This window comes from Protobothrops mucrosquamatus, unplaced genomic scaffold, assembly GCF_001527695.2.
Source record: "Protobothrops mucrosquamatus isolate PMUCROS unplaced genomic scaffold, P.Mucros_1.0 scaffold6404, whole genome shotgun sequence".
Classification (NCBI taxonomy): domain Eukaryota; kingdom Metazoa; phylum Chordata; class Lepidosauria; order Squamata; family Viperidae; genus Protobothrops; species Protobothrops mucrosquamatus.
In genome coordinates this window covers 66009-78285 of record NW_015392231.1, presented here as the reverse complement: position 1 = coordinate 78285, position 12277 = coordinate 66009, and the positions used below count along the sequence as shown (strand labels likewise).

At 46.3% G+C, this 12277-nt stretch overlaps 1 protein-coding gene across 1 annotated transcript; it reads right to left on the bottom strand.

Annotated features, from left to right (window-relative positions):
* Positions 1-2897: 2897 nt before the first annotated feature.
* Positions 2898-7940, bottom strand: LOC107300225 (gastrula zinc finger protein XlCGF57.1-like). Its single transcript, XM_015829563.1, has 3 exons — positions 7521-7940; positions 4871-4997; positions 2898-4144 (listed from the first exon to the last, which is right to left on the bottom strand). The coding sequence occupies exons 1-3, from the start codon at positions 7938-7940 to the stop codon at positions 2898-2900; spliced, it is 1794 nt and encodes a 597-aa protein (XP_015685049.1).
* Positions 7941-12277: the final 4337 nt, after the last annotated feature.

Sequence of the window (12277 nt, the reverse complement as noted above, 5' to 3'; positions counted from 1 at the left end):
CTCTTCCGGGGAAAACAGTCCGTGGAAGGAGCCGCCACCACGAATAGTGGGGCTGGGGCGCGCCTTTGGGGGGCTTGCAGAAGAGCCCAGCCAAATCCCGCACCGCCCGTAGAACTGGGGGCTGTTCAATGGAGGGGGCGGTCAACCAGTCGTCAATCCCCGTGGAAGCAAGAAGGAGGGGTCTGCTCGGTGGGACCCTTTTGTCCCAGGGGCCGGTGGATGCCTTTGGGCAACTCTCAGCCCATCGGGGAGACGGGAGAGGCCCATCTGGATGGAAGGAAAGCTTAGCCGTTCTCTGCCCCTTTACTTGCATGCCTTACTCCACCGTGCTCTAATGTTACCTAATTTGGATGACCAAACGTCTGCAAAAAAACAAAACAAAACAAAACTTAAGTTCGGAAAGCCACATTTCAACCCTGAGCTACAAATATTTTCCTTTATTGATGCTTTACTCTCTCTTTATTCTCTTCTGGGGGAAGAGCGCCATCTAGCGGGGCCCTCTATTAGCACCCTGGGGAATTAATTACACTTTCTTCACGTCTATGGAGATTCTCAACCATCCAGGTCAGGGGTAGTCAACCTTGGCTCTTTTATAACTCGTGGACTTCAACTCCCAGAATTCCTGAGACAGCCATGCTGAGGGGAAAAAGAGAGGTTTCCAAGCTGAGCCATGCTGGCTCAGGAATTCTGGGAGTTGAAGTCCACGAGTCATAAAAGAGCCATGGTTGCCTACCCCTGATCCAGGTCATGGCTGTCTCCAAAGGTGCTTTTTTTTTTTCTCTCAAAAGGCGACTGGACTTTCCTGTTTTTTTTTTCTTTTCTAACTGGAGAAGCAAAACATTTGCAAATTACAAAAAAAAAACACTAAAAGTCCAGTTGCCTTTTGGAAAAAAAAAAACACTTTTGGGATACTTTCTTCAGCCCGTAAGTAATGATTGATGCAAAATCTATGCCAGTGATGGAATTCTGATATATGGCTCAATGGTTAATCAGTGTAAAGTATCGTCATTGGTGGTGCAGAGGTCCTCCTGCTGTGCCACTGGCTGATGCTTTGAGGCCGGATATTGAAGCTGCTTGCATAGAGTATTTATAAGAGATTCTGGGCTACCCCCCTTAGAGAACGTCAACTGACAGTTGCATCAAAAACCACGTATCATGGTTCCGACAGATGAAACTCTTCAAAGAACTTCGAGGCATTGTTTGCCTTAAAGAAACTTTATTTTGAGTAGCATAGCATCGGCACTGGTATAGTCGAAGCCAAAAACTGGATTCCCCTCCCCTGAGCACATAGTATCAAAGCACAATTCCCTCCTCCAATTAAGTCATAAATCACATTCGCCAATTAGCTTGAAGCACGGGCTCCAGCCTGCCAATTCCTTATCAGCTCTGGTTACAATAACCTTGTTTCTCAGGCTAGGTCCAATGTTGTTATGTCTAGCTGGACTCTCCTTCACATCCCCCCTCCCAGCATCATCTAACTCTAAAAGCAAAAGGTAAAAGATGGCTACATTTCCATCTGTTGTCAATGCAAAAACATCCGATGTTAGCAACGTTGACACCACGTGTGAAGGGACCTATCACCAGTACTGGTGCTGGATGCGGGAAAGCTGCAGAAGAGCCCAGTGGCCCACAAGTCACACTGGCTAGGAGCCCAAGGCAGTTGGAACAGGTAGTCCTCCTGAATTAGTGTTAACTCGGGTCTTAAAATACAACAATTCACTCTTTAAACAATTCACTAAAAACAGGGCAAAAATGCTGAAAAGAACGGTGTAAACAATTTACCTAGTGGCGTCCCACAACTTAACCGTTGTGCCAACAGCTCACTTGGACCGAAGGGGTAACTGAAACGAACAGTCTTCCACCGTTTTCCCCTAGTGATGACCCCCCTGGATACTGCAATCGTCATAAATATGAGTCAGTTGCCAGGCATCTGAATTTTGATCATGTGACCATGGGGATTCTGCAAAGGTTGTGTGAAAAACGGTCATGTCACTTTTTCATTGCCGTTGTAACTAAGGAAGGTCACTAAACGAACTGTTTTAAGATGAGGACTACCTGTATAGAAAATCTGGAGGTAGCAACAGAAAAAAGAGAGATGGGGACGGCATCCTCAACACCTGTTTGAACCCCTCGCTGGTTAGGACGGGGCTTATGGTCACAGCATGGCCAGCGGGTGCCAGAAAATAGCTCCCACCATCACACCTCCCAAGGCTCACTGCAGCTGAATCTATCTGGTTTGGTGCTACACGATCTTCCAGAGATCCACACCCGCTCCCACTGACCATTCCATGCATTTTCAGAGAGGGACAGGGAGAAAGGGAGCAAAGGAGAGCAAGGGACATGGAGCACCTGGCCAGGACAGCTCAGGCAGCGAAAGAGACGCAGGGAAACTCCAGAGATTCAGCTCCAACCAGCTGCAGCCCTCATGATCTAGACTCGCAACGTCCCTCCTGGCCATTCAAGTTGAAAGTGGTTGGGCAACGGATCCCCTTCTTCCCTCACCCTGCCTCGCCCTCGGCGCCCCAAGTCTCCCTGCTAGCGCTGGATTCGCCTTCTGCACTCGGAGCAGCCCTGCAAGGCGGTGCAGAAGGGATACCTCCGGGGGCTCACCTCACCTCTTGCCTGCCCTGTGAAGTCCCCACTGGCAGAAGGAAGAACAGGTGGAGAAGCCGAGCAATGGAGTTTGGGGCGCCAAACTCCAGAAACAGGGGAGAGGAGGAACAATTCTGCCGGTCAAGTTAGGCAAGGATCGCCCTAAATCCAAGCAATTCTGGGCTTGATTCCCCCTTGTCCCAAACCTCCCTTGACCTGTAACGTAAGAGACTGCCTCCTCTTCCATTGACCCCACCTTTTTATCCCCACCCAATCTCTGCTCTTTTGGCTGCCCTGTCTCTTCTCTAGGGTCTCTTCCCTGTATGGATCCCTTCATGATAAGTAAGATACACTTTCCGAGTAAAGCTCTTTCCACATTCCCTACAGTTATGTGTTCTCTCCCCAGTGTGGATCCTTTTATGAGAATTAAGGTTTCCCTTCCGAAAAAAGTTCATTCCACATTCCAGGCATTTATATGGTCTCTCCCCAGTGTGGCTCCTTTCGTGAGAATTAAGACTTTCTTTTCGAGTAAAGCTCTTTCCACATTCCAAGCATTTATAGGGGTTATCCAGTGTGTGGATCCTTTGGTGGCGATTAAGAGTACTTCTGTCACTGAAGTTCTTTCCACACTCCAAGCATTTATGTGGTTTCTCCCCAGTGTGGATCCTTTGGTGGACGCTAACCTTACTCTTGCTATTGAAATTCTTTCCACACTCCAGGCATTTATATGGATTATCCACTGTGTGGATCCTTTGGTGGCGATTAAGTCTGCTTTTGTCACTGAAGTTCTTTCCACATTCCTGGCATCTACATGGTCTCTCTCCTGTGTGGATCTTTTCATGATAAGTAAGATGTCCTTTCTGGGTAAAGCTCTTTCCACATTCCAGGCATTTATACGGTCTCTCCCCAGTGTGATTCCTTTCGTGAAATTTAAGACTTTCTTTTCGAGTAAAGCTCTTTTCACACTTCAGGCATTTATATGGTTTGTCCCCAGTGTGTAATGTTTTATGAGCGTTAAGATGTCCTTTCTGAGTAAAGCTTTTTCCACACTCCAAGCATGTATGTGGTTTCTCCCCAGTGTGTATCCTTTGGTGCCGAGTAAGGCATGTTTTGCTAAAAAAACTCTTCCCACATTCCAGGCATTTGTATGGTCTCTTCCCTGTGTGGATCCTTTGATGAAAAATAAAGTTTCTGTTGTAAACAAAGCTCTTTCCACACTCTGTGCATTTATATGGTCTGTCTCCTGTGTGGGCCTTTTTATGAGAATTAAGATCTCCTTTCTGAGTAAAGCTCTTCCCACACTCCAGGCATTTATAAGGTCTATCACCTATGTGGATCCTCTTATGGTAATTAAGATATCCTTTCCGAGTAAAGCTTTTTCCGCACTGTAGACATTTATGTGGTCTCTCCCCAGTGGGGATTCTCTGATGGAGATTAAGTTTACTCTTGCTACCAATATTCTTTCCACACTTCAATCTCAGTATCATCTCTCTGCTCCGACTGGAACCCCTGCCAGATTTTATAGAGGTCTGTGGTTTGTGTTTCTTATAGACTTTCTTAGGTAAAGTAGGGGCAAAGGAATTTTTGATATATTTTCCATGCTGTTGAGATTCATAGAGTTTTCCTTTAGTCTGGTTTCTGTCATAGTCATATGTATCAAATGGATTTTTCTCTTTTTCCCCATCTTGTCCCTTTGTCTTTACTTTCTCAACTTGCTGGGACAGGAAGCCATGGATTCCAATAGGAAGCAAAGTGGATGACCTCACCCTTCCTTCTGTGTGGTTTCTCTCTTGCCTTTTTATGTCCCCTTGACAGCCAAACAGTACTTCCTGTATATCATGCGTCTCTGTTTCAAGTGGCTTCAACCTAGCTTTCTTGTCATTCACTTTCTCCTGCCCATCATCGTCTTGGAAAAAAGAAAATAAATATTTGGGTTAGAATATAGAATGGCAAATGATATATTGTCTTCCCTCACTAACAAACATGCCAATTTGCATTCCAGATTTGGCACCACCCACATTTGGCTAGGATGTGATAGCTGCAAATTGTTATTTAGGAGACTCTGATGGTATACAAATAATTTTTCAACTGAGAAACATATTAAAGCTTTGATGTTGGTCAGTCTGCCCAATCCTTTCCATGAAGCATCTAAACATTTCCCAAATCGATGCTGAGTATTTCTGCACTGCCTTGTAAAGATGCAACTAAGTGCAAACAACTTCCCTGTTCTCTTTCCACTGAAAAAATGAAGGGAACCCAGAGCAAAGCTTGGCCTTACCCAGAGCATCCATATCCGTAGAAATCTCCTCGATGACTTCCCTACATAAGGCCTTCTGGCCAGAATCCAGCAGACTCCACTCCTCCTCTGTGAAGTTCACAGCCACCTCCTCAAAGGGACTGGATCCCTAGAAAGAGAAATAAAACTTTCTTTAGCAGGCAATACCAGGAAAGACCTCTAAGTTTTCTCTCTTATTACAGAAAACAGGTTTGCAATAGACCAATGGGCATTTTCTAGCAGGACAGATTTATGTCTGCATGTCAACAGAGTCCTTAGGGCTGGGAAGCTGTAGCTGCACAAATCATGGCTTAGGTGCATCCAGGTTGTAGAATGCTAAAACAGACACCATTGGGGAGCTTTCCACTGGACCAAAATAACCCAGCAACGAGGTTTCGGGGAGAAGAATCCCCTAGGCTCACATGCCTCGCTGACCAAGTTCTTGAGAAAACAGGACAATGACAATGAGCCTGGAAATCCCAAGTCACTTGACCAACAATCTTATTATTGCAGAAACTTAGCACTGATTTAGGGGTCTCTCCTTTCTGTAATGCATTTTTATATATGCTTTTTTTAATCCTATTCCTGTTGTTTGAAATCATGGCTTTCATTTTTGAACTAGTTTTCAACGGTCTTCAAAAAGCTTTAACATGTATTATTGTTGCAGCCACTTAGTGTTGAATTAGGGTTTGTTCTTCAGATGAAAATTTTTTAAGTGGATATGCTAACATATTTTTGAACATTTCTCAATCCTATTCCCATTGTTTTAATTTGGTGATTTCATTTCTAACTAGATTTCAGCACTCTTCTGAAAAGTATTAAGAAGTATTAAACTCTATCAACATATAAATTAAATTTTCTAACACATTTTTCTCAGCATTTGCATCTCCAGAACAATTTTGAAAGCCGAATGTGTGACTCAGCAGGACCTTCTTGGGGGATACTGTGTTCAGATGCACACAGACTCAGCATTTGGTGGTAAAGGTAGCTTGTGAATGGACGGAGCTGGAACTCTACTGCTCTTGGAAGAAACCTGCACTTACCTGGCAAAGTGGCCCAAGTTGAATCCTTCTGAAAAGCAGTTCCTGAGAAAGGCTGGATGGATCTCCTCTTCCTTGGAGCTCCGCTGAGATCTTCCTCGTGATTGGTTCCTGTACCTGTCAGAACAGCCTGGTTTATGATCCACTTCAGAAAGACCATAACTATGTTAATTCACTTACCTTTCCTTTTACTTCTCTACCCGTACTTCCCCAATCCGTCAAAATGAGAGAACTCAGAAACTCTGCTCTGAACTGGCTAATGTTTTGGGGTAAATGAACAGATGGGCTCTGTACTAGAGGCAGTTCACATAATACAAATGTTTATCCTTATTTAGCTAGAACAGTGGTGGCGAACCTATGGCACAGGTGCCGGAGGCGGCACTCAGACCCCTGTCTGTGGGCACACGCGCCCTCACCCCAGTCCTAGGCCTTCAGCTTCAGTCCTCCCGCAGGACTCAGGCCGCCCTGAGTCCTGCGGGAGAAGGGCGGTATATAAATTAAATTATAATAATTATAATAATAATATAAAACTTTTTCGCTTTAGGCCTCCGCTGCCTTGTGCAAAAAAAAAAAAAAAGGTTCAATCAATCAGTCAATTTCAACTTCTCGCGGGGGAAAAAAAAAGATCTTCCAAATTTTGAATTGATTGATTGAACTTTTTAGTCCCACCCAGTCTGCCATTACCACCACAGCCATGCCCACCCAATGGGCCATGCCCACCCGGCACCCAAAGATGCATAAATGGATTTTGGGTTGCAGTTTGAGCACTCGGTCTCTAAAAGGTTCGCTACCACTGGGCTAGAAGACCAGAATGTAACTATTGAAGTACACCACATGTGGATAACATTAGGGAGGTGTGTAAGAAAAGAGAAATCTCTTTAATAGTTGAGCAAACCCTTTCAGAGGAAAGGGTGTGGGTATTTGCATTACTCCTTTTATCTTTCTCTTATCTTCTCCTTCAAACACTAATGATAATTACAGGTAATCTGTGTATCTAATCTGCAAAATGGGTTTCCTCCAGGCTCTCTCCTACCATGTGCTGGAAGGGAGCCTAGTGATCACTGTATTCTCTCTGCAGCTTAGTTTTTTTTTCCTATTGCAAACATTTTTTCATACAGGACTATGCTATTTACAAGGGGTGCTCTGCTTAGAATAAAAAACAGAAGACGTCTGATAACTATTACCTAATTAGGAGCAGCTGTTCACGGCATCCTTTAAAAAGCCCCTTCTCCAAAAACCTGTATTGCACCCTAGCTTTCTGCAAAATGTTTGCTCAATTCTTTTCTTTGCAGTATTGAGATCTATTACTAGAAAAAAGAGAGGCTGGACAAGGAATTGTGGCCACTTCCTCAAATTCAGCGGCCTCTTACATCCCTCAGGCGCATGGGTGGATGAAATAGGATTGATTTTTTCTTTTCTCCCACAGAATTATCTCCCAGGGGACACAGAAGCATTTGCCTCAAAAAGAAATCAGTTCTCCAAACATGAGGAATTCCTGAAAGGCTGCCCAGACGTGTTCTTAATCTCTTTGACTTCTTGCAGACATGGCTAGATCTCTGATCCTTCCCCCCCCCCATGGAGCTCCCAGGATGAAGCCCCCCCGCCCTCCTCACCTGTCCCTTTCCCGGCTCTTCCCGCTGGGCTTGGCTGAGGAGGAAGCCTTCGGCCAGGGCCACCGCCTGCGAACAGCTCTCGGCTCCGCACTCCCTCACCCAGCTCGCCATCTCCGCGGGCAGCAGGGCCAGCAGCTGCTCCAGCTGGTGGTCCAGGTCGTAGAGGGGAAACGACGAGGAGAGGCCGGCGTCGGTGACCGCCGACAGGCGGTGCAGGCGGCTGCAAAGCTCCCGGGGCCCCTCGGCCTCCTGGCGGCAGCCGTCCAGACCGCGGAAGCGCCGCCGGTGGATCTCTGGGCTGAGGGCGGCCTCGGGTAGACCTTCCGGGCGGCTTCTGCCCCCGGGGCCCCCTCCGCTCCCCTCCTGAAGGGCGGCGGGGACTTCGGCTGCTCCCATCCGCGGAGACCTCTCGGTCTCCATGGGGTTTTGTGAGGAAACAAGCCCAAGAGACAAGCCGAGTTGCCTCCCTCAAATCACCCCCCCCCCTCTTTCCCGCTTCCCAGGAGGGGAGAAACGGGGCTCGGGGGCCTCTTCGGGGCTGCGGCGCCTGAGGGGAGCAGCTGCGAACGGCTCCCGCGCTAATTTCCCGCGCGCGCTCCTGAGCCTTGGCACCTCGCCAAGGAGCCCAGACGATAGAGAGCGGCCGGCTAGACCGCCCTTTCCTTTTCCCGCCAGCCGAGGGAGCTCGGATGCTGAAAGGCGCGCGGCAGAAGCCGAGGCTGCGGCGGCGGCGGCGATGCGTGCAAAGTGCGGGGAAGGTCCCGTGGCCTTGCAGGAAAATTAGGGGAGCCTCCGCTAGGTGATGGGGACTTTCTTCGTCTCTGAGTCCGGTGCGGGGTGAATAGATGCGAGGCTAAACATCGGAAGGCGTCCGCTGCACGTTTCCTTTTAAAAAAAACACAAAAAGGTGCTTCGTGAGTGCCTCTTCCTTCGTCAGATGCATTAGAGCAGTGGTTCTCAACCTTTTTAATGCCGCGACCCCAACCGGTCATAAGTCGAGGACTAAACCGGTCGTAAGTCGAGGACTAAACCAGTCGTAAGTCGAGGACTAAACCGGTCGTAAGTCGAGGACTACCCAGCCGGTCGTAAGTCAAGGACTTTCCCTGCCCGGGAGCGCCACGCATGCGTGGTTCCGCCCCCTGCGCCGGCCGAGGCGTAGCTGGCAAGCGGCAGAGACGGAGCAGGCCGACCACCAGCTGGCCCAGCCCAAGGGAGGTAAGGCACCCGCCGGAAAAGGGGGAAAAAAATGGCGGCAAAAAAAAATGACGGAGAAAAAAAATGGCGGACAGCCTTGCTTGGCGACCCCCGTGAAATGGTCGATCGACGCCAAATGGGGTCCCGACCCACAGGTTGAGAACCACTGCATTAGAGCGACTAGATTTACAGTGTTTCTCAACCTTGGCAATTTTAAGGCATGTGGACTTCAACTCCCAGAATTCCACAGCCAGCAATGCTGGCTGTGGAATTCTGGGAGTTGAAGTCCACATGCCTTAAAATTGTCAAGGTTGAGAAACACTGGGCTAGAATAATGCAAGATTTAAATCTGGGAGGGGGATCGGAAGGGAAGGTGGGTTGGGTTGGGGGCTGCAAACGAGGGAAAGCCAAAGCTTCGCCCTCTTTCTCGCCTTTGAAGTTCTCCGGAGTGGCTGGATCCGAAGCAGGTGCCTCTTTCCTCTCCCCTTTCTGGACACCAGGCTTCCCCTCCATGCGTAAAGATTTCCGCCTCTCTCGCTGCTTTTCCTGCTTAAAATATCCTCCCGGTGGGGGTTCATTGTCGGATTGCAAGAGCAAAAGTGAGGGTAGATAGCTGAGGGTCTCCGTTTAAGGGAGCTGACCCCTGATCCCTAATTTTTTTCATGTCTCTATTTAGGTCTCTAAGAGCCAACATTGATTTGGTGGCACGTAATTTAAATACTGGCTCATCAAGATAGAGAACCAGGAACAAGCAAAAAAAAGTATCTCTAATGCCAAATGATAACTAGATTTCTCAATTTGTATGTTTTGTATGTTTGCAATTTGTATGTTTTATACTGAAACAATTTGTATGTTTTATACTGAAATTTTATTAGGTTTTGAATTTACAGTATAAAAGTATCTACCGTTTATTATTTAACATCCAAAACTCTTTGAAAATCAGATCATTGTTTTCAGTTTATGTCCTCTGATAAAAGACAAGAAGTGAATCAGAACAAAAGTAGTAAGGTTGGTTCTTAAACCCTCCTCCAAATTTAAACATTTGCTGTAGGAGGCTTTTATGTTTCTGATCAAGCGTCACAAGTAGTTTGTAAATAGGGAAAAAGAACTGTTTACTTCCAATCCCAGCTTAACTTTGGCTGTTCCAATGGAGTTTGGGTGAGGAATTGCTGTGAAAATAACAGCCCACTGCTAAATTATGCATTTGTAGTTTGATTATTCCTCTGGCCCAATTTTTTACTTTTTTTGTTATTTTAGAGGTATTGTTTTTAATTATCTTATTGGAGAATGGTTTGTGAGTAGTGTTTATGCATACGTTCCTGAAGCAAGCTGTCTGGAGTTGGGAAGGGTCTGGTGATCTAAAAATAAAGGTCTAAAAAAGTGATAAACATGGGAATACATGGCAGCAATAATACTGCGTGGATTTTTGTTCCTCTGTTTAAATTGTGCTTCACCAACTCTAGAGTTCTAGGCCTTTTATCCAGCCGTGATGCTCATGGTGTGATCAACTCCCAACATTATGTGTTGGCTAAGATGTTACGTCACAAGCCTGGAATTGCTTGGGGGCTTGGGTCGACCGGCAGAATTGTGGTTCATTGTCTGCCCTGTCTCTGCCAAATGCTTTAGGTCAGGAGACCACCATGGACCTGGTTCCACGGTGAGGCTTTCTCCACCAGCACTTCCTTCATCAGCAGGGACGTGTCAGGGTCGGCAAGAGCAAGTGGAGCCCCGCAGGTGTCCATCCTCCTCCACCTTGCAGGGCTGCTCCAAACATAGAAGGTGAGACCGATGGCAACAGGAATACATGAGATGCAGAGGGCAAGGCACGGAAAAGAGGGTCCGTTGCCCAGCCGCTTTCATCTTGAACAGCCAGGAGGGACGGGCTGCAGCTGTTTGTAGCTGAACCTCTGGAGTTTCCCAGCATCCCTTTCGCTACCTGAGCTGTCCTGGCCAGGTGCTCCCTGTTTTTCGTAGCCCTTCTTACTCTCCTTTGCTCCCCTTCCCGACCGCCATTCTGCCCTTGCCCTGGAAATCCTCAGCCTTGGTTCCCCCTCCCACCTTCATTAATACAAATACATCATGGATTAGTCATTAGGTCATATCAGAATACCAAATATAAAATGCAAAATAATAAAACTGAGACTCTAGAAAGAGTACAGAGAAGAGCAACAAAGATGATTAGGGGACTGGAGGCTAAAACATATAAGGAACGGTTGCTGGAATTGGGTATGTCTAGTTTAATGAAGAGAAGGACGAGGGGGGACATGATAGCAGTGTTCCAGTATCTCAGGGGCTGCCACAAAGAGGGAGTCAAGCTATTCTCCAAAGCACCTGAAGGCAGAAGAAGCAACGGATGGAAACTAATCAAGGAGAGAAGCAACCTAGAACTAAGGAGAAACTTCCTGATAGTAAGAACAATTAACCAGTGGAACAACCTGCCTCTAGAAGCTGTGAATGCTCCAACACTGGAAGTTTTAAAGAAGAGACTGGACAGCCATTTGTCTGAAATGGTATAGGGTTTCCTGCCTGAGCAGGGGGTTGGACTAGATGACATCCAAGGTCCCTTCCAACTTTATTATTATTATTATTATTATTATTATTATTATTATTATTATTAAAATCATGTGTAACAAAGCAGAATTTAAAAGGCATAACTAAAGGCAAATGTCACTCAGGATTCTGAGTGAACCTTATAAGGTGCTCCAATTAGATCCACATACACAGTTCCCAATTCTTTTGTTCGGATAAAGGCTCGGCTGCTCCTTGGTTGAGTATAGACAGATACCCATTTGGAGTCAAAGGGTTGGGGTCTTCCCCCTTGATCTGGAATCCTGACTGGAGGAGTCATTTGTCAGTCCTTTGGTACAGGCTAGTCAAGAAGCGTTGAGAATTAACACTAGCTTTATCTGTATTGTGAGGCCACAATACAAAAATCTTACGTCTTTTAGAAGTATTTCTCCTCCCACCTCTCCTTTCACTCTCTGGAAAACTAGGAGACTTTCTTCTGAAATTTTTCCAATGCCCCCCACCCTCCCAGTGGGGGCGTTTACATGACATTTACATTCTGCGGTTCTTCCCTGTCTCCAAGGTCATTACTCCATTCCAACACATATTCTTTAGCTGTCTTTTCACAGTGACAGTTTGTAAAGAGAAACGGAGGCATTAAGACTTCAAAATAAGGTTTATTGTATTGTCAATGAATATGAGTAGTTTGAATAATATTAGCTGAAATGGAAAAAGGGCCTCAATTCCTGCAGTAGAGGAAAGAAGAAAAGGAGGGTAGAAAATAACAGAGTTGGAAGGGACCAACTCAATATCCACAGCATTTTGCTGGTCCACTAGTTTTGTCACTTTGTCAAAGGGTGCAGTAAGATTTGCCTTATCTGTTTTTGACAACTCCATGTTGGCTTGTTATAACTTTGTTTCCTTCTAGGTGTTCACAGATTCGTTACTTAATTTTTCCAGAGTCTTTCCAGGTATTGATGACAGGCTAATAGGTCTGTAGTTTCCCGGTTCCATTTTATTTTCTCCTTTTTTGAAGATGGGAACTACACCAGCCCTTT